Consider the following 18,983-nt stretch of genomic DNA (forward strand, 5'->3'; position numbering starts at 1 on the left):
AAATCACTGAATGTTTGTTTATAAGCTGGTGGGGGGAGGGCAGGAGCAGAGAACTGAAACCTTCTAAAAAAGATTCAGTTGGTTCTTTTTTAAGGGAAACAAGATCTTCCCGTTTCTTCCTACCTCTCAGGAATTCTAGAGTCTATAATAGTGCTACGTGACTCAACATCACTCGAAAGCAGCTCACTGATTTGATTCCACTGGAGTTTATATTCATGCATTCATTACCACATGTCTTACTGATGGGGGCACCAGATCTAGATTCAGAAGACGAAGATTCAAACCCCAGCTCTTCCATGTCTTAGCTACATGACCTCATGTGGGTCACTCCACCTCCTTGAGGATCTGTTTGTTTCAAAAGTATAAAACAATGGGAGGCTTGACGAACAACATACATTCAATACATGTTAGGTGAAACCAATATTTTAAACATTAAAAACCCATTACCCATCCTTCAGACTGTCTCTTCCCGGTCCTTCTTGGAAGTCTCTAAATCAGTCGCCAACCCAGAAAGCCAGACTCATTCCAGAAACTGGCGCTCAAACTGATTTCAGCGGCACTACAAAGAGGAACACTTGGAAGAGCCGCATCCTCAAGGAAAAAACAAACCCATTAGCTCATGGTTTTCAAAAGGGTCTCTCAATGAAAAGCATAAAGGAGTGAAAAGAAGTTCCCCGAGATATAACACAATGTTGTGCTCTACTGAAAATACCTCCCATGGAACAGTACGAGCTGAGGTTTTATTTCAACATTTAACTTCTAATCGGAAGTATTCCTCTTGGATATGTATCCACACGACTCTGTAAGTGACTTCCCCGAGTCTTGTAACTCTCAATGCTGTCCCCAGCTAAGCACTTCCACAGGTACGTCTCCAAGCCAGGCCTGTCTAGACTTCCCTAATTGCCAACAACACTTCCACTTGGATTTCCGGAGGCATTTCACAATCACTGTGAACGAAACTGAGGCCCAAGCCCTGTTCCTCCAACAGTCTTCCCCATTTCATTTAATGACAGTTCCATTCTGGCTGTTCACACGAAAGACCATGGAGTCCCCTTGAATCCTTTCTTCCCCGCACATGCCACATCCACAGACCCTGTTGGCTGTACATCAAAATATACCCAGAGCCCAAGCTCTCCTCACCACCTCCATCACTGCGACCCACGCCGTCCTTCACCTGGATCCTGGCAATACCTCTGAACGTGTCTCCCTACTTCGTCTTGCTCCTCTTTACGCCTTCTCTGCATGGCAACCAGAGTAAACCTGTTAAAAGGCAGGATGGATGGTGGCCACTCCACTGCTCAAAACCCAATGGTCCCAACTCACTCCGAGTGAAAACTAACATCCTTACAATGGCCTGCAAGGCCCTCCCCCACCCGCCCATCTCTTTCCTTACCCCCAACACCTCTCTGACTCATCTTCCCCGTCCCCTCTCGCTCATACCCCTGCAGCTGCTGGCCTCCTGGATGATCCACAAACCTGCCAGGGGTGCTGTGTCTTTCAGGCTGTTGAATTTGCTATTTCCTCTGCCTGGACCACTATGTCCACATTCATCCACATGGCCCCTTCCCTCACCTCCTTCAGATTTTCACTCAACCATCACCTTCTCAAGAAGTCTTCTTTCAGGACCCTAATTCAAAACTGCCACCCTAGCCAACATTCCACATCCTGCTTCCCTGCTTTATTACAATACAATAAGCATTTTACTGGGTTCTTTTGTTTACTGTGCCTTTCCCCATTAAAATTTACTATCCACAAGGGCAGGGATTTTTGACTTTCTCATATATTCTTTCACCGGTGTTTAGAACAGCACTGTGCAATACAATTCTTAATTTTCTAGAAAACATTTTAAAAAGTAAAAAGAAACAGGTGAATTTAATTTCAATTAATAGTGATTAACCCAATAAACTTAAAATGTCATCATTTATACTATATTTATATTGATATTTATTGTAATATAAAAAATATCAATGAGATATTTTATCTTTTTTCCATATTAAGTCTTCAAAATCTGGTGTGTATTTTCTACTCATAGCATATTTTCAGTGCTCAACAGTCCCAGGTGGCTACTGGCCACCATACTGGACGAGGCAACTCTAGAACAATGCCTGGCGTAGAGTAGGCACTTATAAATATTCATTGAATTAAAGAATGCTTTCCCAGGAAAAGGCAGCTATAGCATTGCACAGAGTTTTCTAAACTTAATTGCATTGTGCATTCACAATTTTTGCTGTGATCTACATACTGTTTTTTTCCTTAAAATGTCATGCTTTTATACTTTAAAAAATATTTTAAAATAAAACTTTATATTGCTTCTATGAATGGAAAAGAGTGGGTCTAAGGATAAAAGCCCTGGGCTGGAGTCCCTGCTCATTCATTCAGTAGCTCTGGACTCTAAAGCAAGAAGTTTGCTAAGCCTCAGTTTCTTCATCTGTAGAATAGGGACAATACCGACCTTTACAGGACCATGGTGAGAATTAAATGAGATGCTGGTTATAAGTCTTTGTAAATGGAAAGTAGTCACTAAGAGACTGAGGAGCTAACCCAAACCTTTTCCCCAGGCCTATGGTCTTCAGATGGACCAATAACAGAAAATGGCAAGTCTGTCTAAGAGAAGAGCCAGGACCTGAGTTCAAATCCCTTATCTTCCACTTACATCTAAGTAACCTTTATAAATTAATTTATTCATTTACCCAGTGCTCACAACATGCCAGGAACTAGGCTAGTAGCCAAGTAAGCTGAATAAGATGACCCCAGCCCTTGAGGGGTTGCAGTCTAGCAGGGAGAAAGAAACCAATAAACAAGAGAAATAAATTGTTTAAAAAAAAAAAAGAAAAAAGAAGTCATCTCTTAGGTCTGTTTGTTCATTGTGAAATGAGAACACCTTCCCAACCTAACTCACAGGGCTGCTACAAAAATCAATTTTAAACTTTCAAATATTCCAAAAACTTGAAATCATAATACATTAGCAAAGTACTCTTTTTTCCTACTTGTCACCCAAAATGACTCTGGCTCCTGTGAATGCCCAGTTTGAACATTCACTCCAGTGATACCACATCCACGAAATTTATTTCATTCCTGCGAATTTTAGTAAACACGAAGAAAAAGACGATAAACAGCTTTTCACACAGGAGTTTAATCTCAAAATCACGATCTAGGTCATCGTTCTGAAGAACACAACACAGACCTTTCAGTTACCCTACCTAGTTACAGCTTGTCAAGATAAGCAGTCACATGGTAAGAGAAGCTGAATAATTTAAACTGAAGAAAGGAAAAGTCATAAAGCTGTAGAGGTAGACACTGTGCAAGGGTTCAGCAGTCGCTATGTTGCTGAGGTAACTGCTGAGCAACAGTTTAAACTAAAAGCCACTTTATGGCCAAAGTGCCCACACTCTTTTTTTTCAGCCTAGAAGTTGATCTAACCTGGGAAAATCTCAAAGAAAGATGATAATAAGGGCTAGGTTCCCAGGAAGGAGAAACCCTATCCAGGCAGGACTAAGTGGGTGTGACGAAAGCAAGAAAAGATTCTGTGACCCATCCTAAAGTTTAAAAACTGAATGGGACCGAAATCAAAGTCTCGGGTAGCAACCATTTCCGAAGAGGAAAGAAGGAAGAGACTCAGCTGGGGTTCAAGCAGCGTCTTCCTGAATTCTCCTTCTTTCCCTCCGTGTCCTATGCCCATTAGCAGGCTCCCCCTTCCAGTTCAGTCGCAAGTTGCCCCTTCCTCCTGTCCCGACCCTTCCACAAAGGTCACCCCTCTCTATCCCTGGCACCTAAACTCCCTTCCCCTTCCGGAGGGACCTGCTGTCCGCCACCGCACCCCTGGCCGCCTCCGCGCCCATCTCAGAGCAACCCCCGCGAACAGCCCTCGGCGCGCCCACCGCGCTAGAGCCGGAGCCGGGACACCCCTCCTCGGAGGCCGGAACCGCCGCGTCAGGCCCCTCCCACAGGAAGCCACCGCCCCCCGGCGCCCGGGCCGCACCGCCCCCGGCCCACCCCCAGCCGCCCGCAGCCCCTGGCCCGCCCCGCACCCCCCGCCGGTCCGCCTCGCCCCCCGCGCCCGCGCTCGCTACCTGCCGAGGCCACAGAATCCGCGCCCAACTCCTCTCCCACTTCCGCCTCCCACCGCCCGCACTCGGGCTGGGTCACGTGCCCGCTTGCGGTCACCTGACCCGGAAGAGGCTGGCCGGACTCGCAGGTGCGGGCAACCTAGGCCTGGCCTGGGAGCCTTTGGCCGAGAGAAATTCTTACCCCTTTTATATGTGTAAGTGGAAGCGTTTACCACTCGCTGGATGGCTCCCAGACAATCAAATAAATTGAGGGCTCACTGAGTGTCAGGAGTTTCATATACTCCTACCTACAACCCCGGAGGCGGGTCTGTCATTAGCCCCACTATACAGGTGAGAGGAAGCCGCTCAATCAAGTCATCAAGTATGTATTGAGCTCCTTAGTGGGATTGTCAGATAAAATATAGGACGTCTAGTTAAATTTGAATTTCAGATAAACAACCGTCTAATATGTGTGTCCCAGATAGTGCATGGGACATATTTATACACACACACACAAAATGTTTATCTGAAAATCAAATTTAATTGGACATACTGTATTTTTGCTTGCTTTGTCTGGCAACCCTATGCCTACTATGAGTCAGGCACTGTTGTAGGCTCTAGATACACAAAAATCCTTTCCTGATCACCCTATTTAAACTTCCTGATCACCCTATTTAAATAACTTTAAATAGGGTATGTATATATGTACATAAAATATGTATGTAAAATCTCATTTCTCACTACAAGAATTATGAAGGCAGGAGCTATATCCCAGTGTAGTGGCTAAAACAATACCCATTTTTTACCTCACACAGGTCTGAAGTCCAGGCCAGAACAGCTAGGTTCTTTGCTCAGCGTCTCACAAGGATGAAATTAAGGTGGCGTGGTCAGCTGGAGGCTTGACTAGGGAAAGATCTGCTTTCAAGCTCCTTAATGTTGTTGGCCGACTTAACTTCCTTGTAGCCAGAGGACTGGAGTCCCTTGGTCTTGCTAACTGTTGTCTGGGGCCACATGCAGCTCCTAGAGGCTGCTCTCAGATCCCTGAGACATGGCCCCCTCCACAGACCTTCCAAACTCTCTCGGGAGGCCTCTTGAAATAATTTGTCGAATGAATACATTTCAATATTTATTGAGCACTGAACTCATTGCTGTAGGTCCTACAGTGTAGATTTTTTTCATTTAAGGAAAAAGATCCTTAAAACACATTCCCTGACTTCCAACCTACTTAAAGAAGGCACACAAGCATAAATAATAACTGCTCACTGAGTGACAGAACTGAAATGTCTTAAATGTGGTGGAAAAGCAGAGTTCAAATCTGGCCTTGGGGAAAAATCTAATTTGGGTAATCAGGGACCAATTTACAGAGGGGACAATGAGCCATTTTTGGAAACTAAGCCGCGATTGGCAGGCAGAATTTTCAAGTAGAAGAAAAAACAAAGGCAAAGCAGAGACAGGAAAGTCCAGAAGAATTCTCAGAACATTTATTGATTTCACAGTGTTTCTTCTGCATCAAGTTCTTTTCTCTCCTGTTAAGCATTTAGTCTCATAGCCTCTACATATTTCAATCCTAGAAATGAACTCGGATCTTCACTGGCACACAAGCAATACTTTCTCTTTCATAAAGGGTTTCACATGTAAAAGTTGACATCTCCAATGAGTTACACATTGATTCCTTCTACATGTACTTGAAAGTGTTCATTTGTTCATGTAAACACAATTTTCATAATAGTGTCTGAGATTTCTTTGCTTTTTAAAAAACCGGGAGCTTCGAAACCGTGAAGTGTTTCAGGGCTCACTTCACCTCTAAGAGACCCCGTCCCCAGTCACCATAGGCTCTACCTTCAATTCCATGAACACCCCTTGGACTTTCCTATCTTGATGGCTTTGCCCTACTCATCCTTCCAGATCCAGCTCCAAAGTCAAAAACTCTGAAGGTGTCCCTAGATGGTACACGAAATATCATTTTGTTCATAGCTGTCATATCACCCACCCTATGGTGATATAAGTTAGTTCTCAATACACAATTGTTAAATAAATGAGAGTCCTCCTAAGGCTTTAGGGGGCTTGGAGACTAATGTTCTAAAGAAACAGAAGAGAGATTAAAAAAAATGACAAAAGCTACAAAGTGTCAAGAAACCTTTTAGGGGCATGTCTCATTTTATTCCTCTTCACTTTGTTGCACTGCAGAGATATTGCATTTTTCACAAATTGAAGGCAAGACCTTCCATCAGCAAAAAAATTAGGACACTTTATTGTGGTACTCACTTTATTTCAGTGATCTGGAACTGAACCTGCAATATCTCCAAGATATGCCTGTGTATTAGTAAGTATTCTTAGTATTTACTAGAAAATAAATGGCTCAAAGCCTGATCATTCTTTTCCTTTTTCCCTAATCAGTGGTTCTCAAACATGCCCTCCAAGGGAGCAGCATCCATATAACCTGCAAATTATTAGAAATACAAAATCTCAGGCACTGCCCAGAACTACTGAATCAGGAATTGAGAGTGAGACCCATCAAGCTGTGTTTGCAGGTTCCCCAAGTGATTCTGACAGTCAAGTCTGAGAATCACTGATCTAAATCATTCTTCTTCCTTGTGGGGTTTACTCAATTATCGCTGCCAAGTTCAATGAATCTCTTTATTACAGATTCTAGTTCCTCCCTCACTTTTTAGGCTACAGGAGCAATCAATTGAAGAAGAAATTAGAGACAGGAATACTAGCATTGAGTGTATTATATTTATTAGGCATGCGATAAAAAGCTTGATTAGAGTAATGAATGTAGAGGGGACCCAGGCGCCCCATACATTTCAGAAGTGACATCAATAAGGTTTAGCAAGAGAAACCCAGGTTGAGAGTGAGGGTGGAAATGCAGATGACTCAGATGCTTACCTTGAATGTCTTTGTTGGTAATGCCTTTAATAAAAATAGAAACCTTAGTGTTTGAACAAAGTTTAAGTTGGGGCGGGAGAGATAATTACTTCAGTCATAACCTTCCTCCCAAGTGAAGATGCCGAAAGTTTTCAGATGCACATGCCCAGAAGGCTAGGCGGGGGAATAAACAGGGATTAGACCTAAAGATTTGGGAGGCATTTCTATAATGTGATAGCTGAAGCCTTGAGGATAGATAGTGTTGCTGAAGGAGAGAGTTTAGAGAGACAAAGGGGCCAGACAGTTCTGTGGAGGGGCTCCGGTTTGCAAGGCAGAAGAAGGGAGTCCAGTAAAGAGGGATGAGAAGCCCTCAGGGAGGCAAGGGACCAGAATCTTGTAGTGTCACCCAAGTCAGGCAAGGAGACACAGTCCAGAAAGAGGAGATGGTCTGCAATGTGAAATTCTACAGAGAAACTGAGAAGGCAAGAAAAAATACCAGAAAATTGACATGATGAACTCGAAAATTAGAAAGCCTTCTATCAGGCTATTTTAGGCAGGGCAGGTAGGGCAGGAACTAGTGGCTCTGGAGGTTGAGGAGACTAAGTAAGAACAGTTCAGACAGATGTCTAGGGAAGGAAAAGGGGTTTGGGCAACTACTGAAGGGGACCCTCAGGGATTTCTGGAAGTAGGATGCATAAATTAGAAGCGAGGGTTAAGACTGGAGCGAAGACTTCACAGAGGTTTGGAATAACTCAACATCTCTGAAGACTGATTACTGAAAACTCAAGTCAACATTCAGCTGAAATTCACCAGCATGAATTTATAATAGGCCAGTTCGCCTAATGATGGAATCTCAGATTGGAAAGGGAATTCAGAAATCATCTAATACCCCCCCTCAGTTCGATTCAGCAAGGAATTATTTGCTAGCAAATTACGTGTCTTGCTTAGGAAAGTGGAACGAGGATTTTAAGGTAAATAAGGATATTAAGGTAACTTGGCCTCAAGTTACTCAAAATGAAGTGGGGGTACGTAAGCAGCAGTCGGTATAGCATAACGGATAAAAAAAAGAGGCTCCGAGTTGGTTTGTCTGAGTATTAATCTCAGTCACAACCACTTAAGCTGGGCCTAGCCCTTGTAGCTACCCCTTGATCATCAAATTGGGTTATGTGTATTGACTGATTCAACAATGAGAATATATACAACTTTCACACTTAAAAGTGGAAAAGGTGCTAAGGAGTGAATGCTGAAGCGTATTTCCTTAGATGTACCCCAAGGTTTTACCGTGCCCGCATCCCGTGGTTGGGCTGCCGGCGTCGTCGCGCGTGCGCGCGGGTAGTCCTGAGTCGGGGGATGCGGGTGCGGCCGCCAGGCGGCGCTGCTAAATCGCAGCCGCTCTTCCCCGCTCCTGGAGGCCCTGAATGGGAAGTAGTGGTGAGCGCCACCTCCATGCACATGCGCATTTGGGGCTGGGTCGGCCAACATGGCGCCGGTGGAGCATGTTGTGGCTGATGCGGGGGCTTTCCTGCGGGACGCGGCTCTGCAGGTACTGGGAGCTCCGGTGGAGAGGAGCAGGGTGTGGGCTGGAGCGCGGGAGGTCAGGCGGGTGTGAGACGGGCCGGTCTCTCTGCAGGACATTGGGAAGAACATCTACACCATCCGGGATGTGGTCAGCGAGATTCGGGACAAGGCCACGCGCAGGCGACTCGCCGTTCTGCCCTACGAGCTGCGTTTCAAGGAGCCCTTCCCGGAATACGTGCGACTGGGTGAGTGCCTCTGCCCCGGTGCTGATGGCGAAGCTGGGTCCCAGGGTGCAAATGGGACCGGCTCCGGTAGCAGTTGGGGTCTGGCTACTTTATTAGGAGTTGATTTAGAAACTGCACGTTCTAGGAGATCGTGGTGGGAGAGACGCTTCCTGGGTCAGCAGACAGTGGGACCTTGCCATATATACACCCTTGGGTATATCACTCAGACTCTGGGCCTCAGTTACCTCATCTGTAAAATGGGAGGTTGCTGGGATCATTAAATGAGGATTTTGTCACTCAGTACACTGTCTAGCACTTTGCAAGCATTCAGTAAATTTGTTTGGATTAAAAATAGAACCCAGATCTGTCACTCTCACCCATTTCTTTTTCGTAGATCAAAGTGATAATTGTTTTGGATATGGAGGCCAATCTCAAGTCAGAAAACGGGATGGCTTTTTGGTTTATAAGAGTTTATTTGAACTGAACTGACGACATATGCTGAGGAGCAAGATCTTAAATGCTCTGGAGAAAAACAGTTTTGGCAGCTTCTTTTATGCATTTGAAATTGAGGGGAATGTAAGGAAGATTACATGGAGGTGGGAAAGGGCAAGGTGGGGGTTGGATTATAGGATAGTTAACAAGATCATGTGCTCTCTTGAGGATGGTTAGGGCTTATTTCAAACGTGTGTTAACCTAGATGCATAGAAACAATGAACAGAGCTTGTGTAAGGTAAGCCTTTTTCTAAAGAAGTTATATGCCTGGGGTGTGACTACCCACCATGACCTGCCCACTTAGGAATTTATGATCAGATCACCCTGTGAGGTTACTTTCCATAGAACCCCTTTTTTTTGGTCCACAGGCTTTACATTAGTACTGAGAGAAAACTAAACAATTACCACTTTGTTTACGAGTCAGCATTGTTCTCTTGTTAGGGATCAAGGCGATGATGCCCAGGAAAGGTCCTAGGTGACTGGAAATGTTTTTAGGGTTTAGAGGCTGATAGTGGACGTGTTGTTAGCTACACTATTTGTTTGTGACTTCTGTAGCTTTCTCTACCAACTTACTAGCTATGTGATCTTTGACAAGTTACTTAATCTGAGGAAATACTTAGAACTAAGTCATAGGAGTTGGTTGAAGGATGAAAGGAAAAGCTTACAACACACTGCCTGGTACCCAATAAAATCGCTGCTGTTAATTAACACGTGCTGTTTAGGAAATGTGAAGAGTATAATTGTTGTTCCATGTGGCATTATAGCACGGGACATCTTTCTGTTAATGTGTTAGAAACTTTTATTGTACATGTTTACTGTTGGTGTCTCCGGAGAATAATAATAGTAACCGCTGGCATTTACTAGGTGTTAAATATGGGGGGTTGTTTTTTTGTGTGTTTTTTTTTAATATCAAAAGCTGTCCAATATTTGTTACAAAGCAACCAATAATTTGTTTCATCACAGACTACAACAGTTACTGGTTGGATTAACTTTTCTTCCCATTTTGGAATCTGGTTGTCCATTCTATTAATCTGGATTGTTAGAATCAAAGACTTTTAGAACAGGGAGAGATGAAACCTTCTATTCTGGCATAATACCAAAGCTTTGACAAGTAACTTACTATTTGCAAATATTATGCTAACTTTGAGTGACTTTCTATAACTTTGTTCTGTTCCTTCACCTGCACTCGGTAAGGATGTCACAGTAAACCTAACTGGCATGAATCTTGGTGATAGAGAAAACAAAATTCTCAACTATGATTAGAAAAAGATCAGGAAATAGATGATAGTGTTAAGAGGTTTTTCTTGGGATATTGATCCTACGTTGTTTTCATACTTTCATTGTGGTTATCTAAGGTCATATGGCTCTTTGCCACTAACTGAAGTTGAGCATCTTTTGTTTACAGTAACTGAGTTTTCAAAGAAAACTGGAGACTATCCCAGCCTCTCTGCCACGGATATCCAAATACTGGCACTTACCTACCAATTGGAAGCAGAGTTTGTTGGAGTGTCTCACCTAAAACAAGAACCAGAAAAGGTAAATCAGGAGGATTGCTGGATTTATTTGTTTTGTTTTAACTTTTTTTTATGGGGCCTATCAGATATACAAAAGTAGAGGTTGTGGTATAGTGGACCCAATGTCCCCTTCATTCTGCCTCCACATTTATCAATTCATGATCTGTCAGTTTTCATCGAAAACGGACCCACAGCCCTGAGTATTTTGAACTTAGACTTCGTATTTCACTGATATTTCTTGGTGTGTCTCTTTAAAAAAAAACACCACAAACCATTTTTATATTTACACAATATTAACATAATTCTCTAATGTCAAATAGTCAATGTTCATGTTTCCCAATTACTTTATAAATTTTTAAAAATTGTTTGTTTGGATTAGAATCCAAATAAAGGTCATACGTTGCAATTAGCAAATGTGTGTCAGTCTTTTGATCTGTAGGTTCTTAGGATGTGAAGGTTGGTTAAATTAGAAAATGCAGGAACAGTAGAAAACAAATATATTCATATATATGTATATATATACATATATGTGTGTGTACATATATATGTATATATATATATTTTTTTTTTTAATAGAAAGAATTCTTTCCAGAAGCAAGAAAGAAGGAACACTAAGTACTTGCCTTTTTTTAACCTATGCTCCCTTCAGAATTCTGGGTTCCTGTTGTGCTTTTAAGGACTTGCCCACCTTGGCTAGGTTGAAGAGACCAATGGATTTGTGCCTGAGACCCTTTGGCTGTTTCCAGGCCAGAGGATTTTGGAAGCCAAATAATTAACCTTATAATAATTAATTTCAAATAGTGTTGACAAAGGATTGCGTGGTCCTTCTCTGCTTGAAGTCATCAAACCATGTCACATTCCTGTGCATGTTGGAAATACCCTCAACTTGTTTTCACTAGGTTTAGAATCCTCCAGTCCAAAAAGTCTAAAAGTGATGCCTAAAATACAGACTTCTACATGTCACTGGGATGTGTTGGGGGGTTAGGGGTGAATGGAGTGGTTGTATGTAAACTGACTCTGTAGCTGGTAGCTGGGTTTTTGTTTGGCATCCATCAATTCCTGGTTCTTAGAAATTGTCTTTTCCTGCAGCCTTTTGGGCAGGAGTTAGAGACTTTGTATCAGAAGCTTTCAAATTTCTGTATCAGAAGTCTTTTCACCCTGCAGTTCCACTCTTAGGCATTCATTGATCCTAAGGATGTAACCAAAGATTCTTCCAAGTTTTATCAATAATGGTGTTCATTACAGTTTTATGTATAAGGACGAAAAAAGAAATGTCCCAAAGTGGTTATTTGGTAGTGGAATCACTGAATAATTCTTTACATACAGTCATGCGCCAGATAATGACATTTGGGTCAACAACATGTCCAACGGTGAATACCGCAGAGCCCCGGTGTGTAGTAGGCTAGACCCCCTAGGTTTGTGTAAGTGCAGCTTGTGATGTTCACACCACAGTGAAATCGCCTAACGACACATTTCTCAGAACGTATCCCTGTTGTTAAGCAGCACTGTACTCGTATATATTTTCCATCTTTTTGAAAACATTGAATATTTTTTACTTCAATAACTGGGGGGTAAATATTTTGTTTCCTGTTTTTTAAATTACTCTTCCTTGTTGACTTTTCAAACTATATTTCTGTTTTTAGAGTTGTCACTTTTTTTATTTTTAAAGGTTAAAGTGAGCTCATCGATTCAACACCCAGAAACTCCTCTACACATTTCTGGTTTCCATCTGCCTTCAAAGGTAATTCCTTAGACAAGTCATGCTCTTCATGCCCTTTCTGTTACAAGTCATATCTCCACAAATTGACTGTTTACAGTGAACCAAATTTACAGACTATTGCCATAGTTTGTCTAGCCCTGTCTGATCTGACTTGTATATCATTGTATTATTTCATCTATAACCCTCTCAATTCTCATGCTTTAAAATTATTGTTCCTTTAACCTCAGCCTAAACCCCCACAAGAAACAGTAGAACATGGACCCCCAGCCGGTGAGCCTGAGGACCTAGAATTCAGTTCTTTTATGTTCTGGAGAAACCCTTTGCCCAATATCGATCGTGACCTGCAGGAGCTGCTGGTAAGGCCCTGATTTATGACCTCTTCCTGATGACAACACACTAGCTTCTCCCTGCTGCTTCTGTGGGCTGGGAGTGTGTGAAGTCTATTATGTTTCAGATTGACGAAGGTGAAGAGGAGGAAGAAAAGGAAGAGGATGGACTTGAAGAAAGGAAAGATGACGATAGTGATGATGATGAGGGGTGGATCACCCCCAGCAACATCAAGCAGATCCAGCGGGAGCTGGAACAGTGCACCATCCCAAAGGACGTGCGGGTCGGCTGTGTGACTACAGACTTTGCCATGCAGGTGGGTGGAATGGGCCATCGGCTGGCCCTGGGCTTTGTGTCATACCTGTCCTGGGCAGTGATCCCTTGGAGATTTGGAGGTATATACAGAGCTATTGTTGAATGGTTCTAGAAACTTTACCTGTGCTCTTTGGTAATTTTTAGTTTGCTTGGAGGCTAGAGAACCATAATATAGTGACAAAATGTATTAGATTGGTGCAAAAGTAATTGTGGTTTAAAAGGTTAAAAGATAGGGGGTGGCCAGTTAGCTCAGTTGGTTAGAGCGTGGTGCTGATAACACCAAGGTTGCCGGGTCGATCCCTGCATGGGCCACTGAGCTGCGCCCTCCTTAAAAAATAAAAATAAAAAAATAAAAGGAATGAACATTAAAAAAAAAAAAAAGTTAAAAATAATTGCAAAAACCGCAATTACTTTTGCACCAACTTAATATATAGTATATTAAATTTGTAGTGTTTACTGTTCATGATGTGTTGCTGCTTTTCTTTCAGTGTGTATAATGTTCTGTGCTTCGTTAAGTAATTGGAGAAAAGAAGAAGGTTTCCAGCCCAGAAATGAGGGTATTTGCTCTGACAACATAAGTGTTTCTGTTAAGAGAGATAATGAGGGGCCTTGGCAAAAGGCTGAGCACACCCCAGCACTTGCGACAAGAGGCATCTAAGCTTACTTTTCCTTCACAGAAGCCCTTTACGAGCCCAACGAGGGTTTGTGAAGCTCCTTGCACTAACTGTACAGATGTTAAAAGGAGATGGAGTTTCGCTCTGAGTTCAGTTCTCCTTGAACTTGTTGGTTGCAGAATGTCCTGCTTCAGATGGGGCTGCACGTGCTGGCGGTGAACGGCATGCTGATACGCGAGGCCCGGAGCTACATCTTGCGCTGCCACGGCTGTTTCAAGTACGTGGCTGACAGTCTGAACCCCGTGTCCCCTGCTGAGCACTCTCCTCCCCTTCCTGTCCCTTCTGTAACCTTCTGGAAGACAGCCTTGCCTTCTATACCTCATTCATAAGTATACCTCATCCCACGGGCACTGAAACCCCCGGGACGGGGGCCAGTGACTGCCCACCTGACAAACTGAGGAAAGCGTTTCTTAGTCTGTTTCTTAGTGGCACAGGATTTGGGGTGTGGGTTCTGGAGCAAAGAGCCCTCATTATTTCACAGTAAGTACTAAAATGTTTATGGATGGAATTATGCCTGGGATTTGCTTTGAAATAATGCAAAGCATTAGAGATACAAGTGGGGTGTCTACTGTCGGGGCTTGAGCTGATAGAGAGGGTCTGCTCTCCGTACCCACACCCATTCGACCGTAGCAGCTTTTACAGTATTTCCTACGTACTTTGTTAATAAATTCTTGACGCCTCCAGAACCACCTCCTGGCTGCAAGCCCAAGCTCACATATGGAGGCAAGGTACTTAGAACTGTAATGACGTGCCCCTTGAGAAAGGACGGATGCTAAGAGAATTGATTCTGGAGCAAGTCTCCCTGAGTTGTTAGTATCTGCCACTTACTAGCTGTGTCATCTTGAGCCAGCTACCTTACCTTGCCTCAGCTTCCCCATCTGTAAGATGGAGATAGTACCAACCTCATAGGATTGTTTCGATGTGAAACTTGTAGAATAATGCCTGACAAACTTCAGCAAGACTTTGTTATTAATGTAACAGCAATCTCCAATTTTCGTAATTATATACTTGCTACTTGTCGTTTTCCCTTTGCCATCAGCAGTTTGCTTATGTTGTCCTCATGAGGCCGGGTGGCCTTGGTGTCTGTGACATGTACAGTGTAGTTCAGCCTTTCCCATGCCTCGTCGTCCCCTCCCCACCCCCCCAGTCCTGTGACTCATCTAGTGCTCCAGGGACAGGGCTTGCTGCCTCAGGCTCCAGGACAGAGCATCTCCTTTTTTGTCTCCAGGACAACATCTGACATGAGCCGAGTCTTCTGTTCACATTGTGGCAACAAGACCTTGAAGAAGGTGTCAGTGACTGTCAGCGACGACGGAACCCTGCACATGCACTTTTCCCGCAACCCGAAGGTGCTGAATGCTCGGGGTCTCCGGGTGAGTGGCGTCTCCCACGCCCCTAACAGCAGGGCCTAACGTTGGGAGAGCGAGACCTCTTAGCACCGCCATCAAGACGAACAGAGGACAAAAAAACTTCAAGATAGTTACTGGGAAAGCCCGTAATCTAGGTACCAAGGTAGATGGGGGGAAAGGGCACAACAGAGCCTCAACGTGAGGTTTTTGAGGAGTTGGCAGTCTACTGAGAAGGAACCAGTAATTCTAGGCAAAAAATAAGGGCCAAATGCACGTGGAGTCACAAAGAGGGAAGTCATTTACAATAGGGTGGAGGTTACATTTGTGCAAGAATTTGAGGATGGGCAGGATTTCCAGAAGCCTCGCAAACCAGAGGGAAAGAGCTGTGTAAATGCACAGCACAGAAGGGAGGCCTGGGCTGGAGCCATAGCAGCCCTGTATTTGTTTTTGGGACTCAGGAGAGAAGGGCAGACAGGTAAGTATGAGATGCAGGCAGCCTTTCACTGATTCTCCAGCCGTGGACACCGCCACACGTGAATGAGAAGAATCTTTTAACTCTCCATTTTGAAATAATGTTAGCTTTATGGAAAAGTTGCAAAAATAGTACAAGTAGTTCTTACCTATCCTCCCCTTAGATTTCCCTGTCATTCTTCTACCACATTTGCTTTATCACTTTATATACAGCAGCCCCTCCTCGTCTGGTTTTGCTTACTGCAGTTTCAGTTACCCTCAGTCCACTGCAGTCTGAAAATATTACATGGAAAATTCCAGAAATAAACAACCCATAGATTGTGCATCATTCAGAGGAACGTGATGAAATCTCATTACTGTATACGGTCCTCGCCCATGAGTCACTTAGTAGCCAGCTCGGTTATCAGACTAATTGTCACAATATCACAGTGCCGTGTTCCAGGTCACCCTTAGAGCCACCTAACGCTCCCTCACTGCCCGCATCCTTCACCTCAGTCCATCTCATCATGTAGGCATTGTGTCATCCCACATTATTACAAGAAGACAGGTGAGCACAATATAATAAGGTATTTTGGAAGGGAGAGACCACATTCACGTAACTTGTTACAGTCTATTGTTATAATCTGTTTTATTATTAGTTATTGTTCATCTCTTACAGAGCCTAATTTATAAATTAAACTTGATCACAGGTATGTATGTACAGGAAAAAACATAGCGTATACAGGGATCGCTACTGTCTGCAGTGTCCCAGCAGATAAGGGGGAACTGGGGTGTGTGTGTGAGTGTGTATTATATAAGACTAGGTCTTATATTATAGTAAAATAAGACCAGGTCTTAATGTTAATTTTTGCTCCAAAGGACGCATTAGAGCTGATAGTCCAGCTAGGTCTTATTTTGGGGGAACCACAGTAGATTCTCAGACTGTTCATGGAGGCCCTTCAAGCCAGCCTCTGTGTCCTTTTGACGTGTTCCCGTTATCCTTTGAACACTTCTCTTACTTTGTGGCGCAGCAAGATATTCCGACTCTTCTTATAGTGCCCCTGTCCTGGAATCAGCTGTTTTTCTGAGCAGCTTTGGGTCTTTATGGAGAATGGTTTTTAGAAGCAAAGACATGGGCACTGGGTATGCTCATTGTCCTAGGATATCATTAATTCCCTGCCCACAGTGGACACAGACAGGAAATACATATGTGTGTGTATAAATACACACAAGAATGTTTTATATTTATATCTGTATTAAAAAATTGAATGTATAACCTTAATTTCAACAGAGTTCATTCTAGCCCTCATATTTATAACACCCTTATTAATACTATTTTCCATAGTTATTTGCTCAACCCTAGAATATGTTACTGCTTCAGAATTGCTAATATACATACCATTGTGAAAATGGTACCTGCTTACTAGAGCTCTATGTTGCTATATAATTTTTTCTGTCTTTAGCTGAGGGTATGTAGTCAAAATGCTGTGTTGCATTTTTCACCTGGAGTTGAGGTGAGGATCAAAGGGGAAAATGCACAATGTGCTTAGTGCGTAGTAGGCTATGAATGATATACTCCATTGATATCGTCTGCCTGCATCCAGAGCTGTCAGACGAGCTTGATGTTAGCAGGATCTGATATGTATGAATGTGGATCCCCGTCCTCCTAATGGCCTTTCTTGGTCTTATTTGCAGTACTCACTTCCCACTCCCAAAGGGGGCAAATACGCCGTCAACCCCCATCTGACCGAGGACCAGCGTTTCCCTCAGCTGCGACTCTCCCACAAGGCCAGACAGAAAACTGATGTGTTTGCCCCTGACTACGTGGCTGGGGCATCTCCCTTTGCAGAGAACGACATCTCCAGCCGCTCAGCGATGCTGCAGGTCCGAGACAACACCTTGGGAGCCGGGAGGAGACGGTTAAATCCCAATGCTTCCAGAAAGAAATTTGTGAAGAAAAGGTGAAATGCAAGTTCCACAGGCAAACCAGATGCTGCTGCGGCTGCCGAGGGGTTCTGGCTTGTCCTTTCCCCAGCTATGCCAGCTCCAGAAAGCTGTGGAGGGACAGGACAGGCCCGGCTCCTGCCTGCTTCCTCATGCCTCCTGTGGAGTGTTGGGTTGGGTTTGCGGAGGGACTCGGTCATGCCTCAGCCTGTGAGCGCCACCAGAGCCGCGCATCCTGCCACGTTGAGGGGAATTTGATGGAAACAGAAAAAACAGCCCGAGAGCAAATCTTTGACCTTGAAAGAAGGGAACTTCCAAGTAATATTTTTCTAATAAATGTGGTTGCAAGCTTCTGTGCATTTTCAGTAAATAAGCCAAAGTTTTGCTTGCATCTTAGGTAATTTGAAGGCTAACAGGGTAAGCACCAAGATCAAGCATTTAAATTGATCTTTTTTTGAGAAAATAGTATATAGTAGGTTTGTTGTAATAAAACTGTGAGCTACCATTTTCTCTTTTTTTTTTAACTTGAAAACATTTCAGTCATTCAGAAAAGTTCAGTATAGCGAACTCCCACAGAGCCATTCACCATGAGCATTTCTCCTCATTTGCGCCTATCTTTCTGTGCCTACAAGGACACACAGTATCTCCTAGGGAAAGGATGTCCTTTTACGTAACCACAGTACAATGATCAAATTCAGGAACGTTGATACATTACTATTATACAATTCAAATTTTACCAAATAGTCCCAATACTGCCCTTTGTAGTATTTCCTCCAAGTCTAAAGTTTCTCAGCCTTTGCCTTTTTGTGAAATTGACATTTTTAAATAATACAAGCCAGGTTTTTTAAATGTCCCTCTACTTGGGTTTGACAGTTTCGTCCTAATTCGATTGAGGTTATCACTGGGCAGGAATGCTACGTGAGTGTTGTTAGGTCTTCAGCGCACAAGTGATGTTAACCTTGATTAGTTGGAAATGAACCTGCTGAGTCCAAGGCTTCTTAGTTCTTTGTAAGGTCAAAACAAAAAGGGTACACAGAGCTACTTGTCACTTCCTCCTCCCATTTCCCCTTAACCTCTGGATACATTTGTTTCTGATTTATCTTTATGTTTTCTTTTGGCAAAAGTGTGTGTCTCTGTGTGACATTTCCATTTTTCTTCCACTGATGGTAGGATACTATAGTTTCCCCCACTGGAAATCACTCCGTATCAACTCATAGAGCTCTACTTTATTCTTTTTGTCAGCTGCCTAGTACTTCATTATAAAAAGCTACCAATTCAAGCATGTAACCATATTACAGGGTCCCCGGTAAGTGCATAATCTACATTAGCCCATTTAATCCATAGGACACTTACGAACTACCAGTGCTGTTATCTCCAGTCTTAGGCTATAAGGCGTTAAATGCCTTGCCCAGTCATACAGCTTGTGTTTTCAACTTAGTCCGTCTGTGCTTTTATGCAACAGATGGACCAGCTGAGATCATAGGAAATGCGCTGAACACTGTGTCACCCCACCACCCACCATCATACTTGGGTGCTGGGTGC

General features: G+C 43.4%; 2 protein-coding genes across 5 annotated transcripts in view; one reads left to right on the top strand and one right to left on the bottom strand.

The window, feature by feature from the left end:
- The window catches only part of WWP2 (WW domain containing E3 ubiquitin protein ligase 2), a 124,532-nt gene extending 120,361 nt beyond the window's left edge, over window positions 1-4,171 (bottom strand). For 2 of the 4 annotated variants that reach the window (XM_074314656.2, XM_019757040.3), the window contains exon 1: window positions 4,071-4,171. The gene's annotated coding sequence lies outside the window, so the exon portion shown is untranslated. Of the gene's footprint in view, window positions 1-3,798; window positions 3,823-4,070 lie in introns of those variants that run through there. The other 2 variants (XM_074314653.2, XM_074314654.2) reach the window with 2 other exon arrangements.
- A 4,145-nt stretch (window positions 4,172-8,316) lies between these two features.
- NOB1 (NIN1 (RPN12) binding protein 1 homolog) lies at window positions 8,317-17,946 on the top strand. Its single transcript, XM_019757033.3, has 9 exons — window positions 8,317-8,457; window positions 8,545-8,677; window positions 10,554-10,684; window positions 12,332-12,403; window positions 12,610-12,738; window positions 12,837-13,025; window positions 13,818-13,915; window positions 14,927-15,071; window positions 17,193-17,946. The coding sequence occupies exons 1-9, from the start codon at window positions 8,395-8,397 to the stop codon at window positions 17,460-17,462; spliced, it is 1,230 nt and encodes a 409-aa protein (XP_019612592.3). The 5' UTR covers window positions 8,317-8,394; the 3' UTR covers window positions 17,463-17,946.
- The last annotated feature ends 1,037 nt before the right edge of the window (window positions 17,947-18,983 follow it).

Source organism: Rhinolophus sinicus, chromosome 8 (assembly GCF_057876585.1).
Source record: "Rhinolophus sinicus isolate RSI-liver-muscle chromosome 8, RSI-T2T, whole genome shotgun sequence".
NCBI classification, from domain to species: Eukaryota; Metazoa; Chordata; class Mammalia; order Chiroptera; family Rhinolophidae; genus Rhinolophus; species Rhinolophus sinicus.

Bases quoted from the DNA above. Each gene is read 5' to 3' on its own strand.
- NOB1 (XM_019757033.3), top strand. From the start codon at position 8,395: ATGGCGCCGGTGGAGCATGTTGTGGCTGATGCGGGGGCTTTCCTGCGG. The intron at 8,678-10,553 runs GTGAGTGCCTCT...TTTTGTTTACAG, and splicing joins CCCGGAATACGTGCGACTGG to TAACTGAGTTTTCAAAGAAA. The intron at 12,739-12,836 runs GTAAGGCCCTGA...ATTATGTTTCAG, and splicing joins GTGACCTGCAGGAGCTGCTG to ATTGACGAAGGTGAAGAGGA.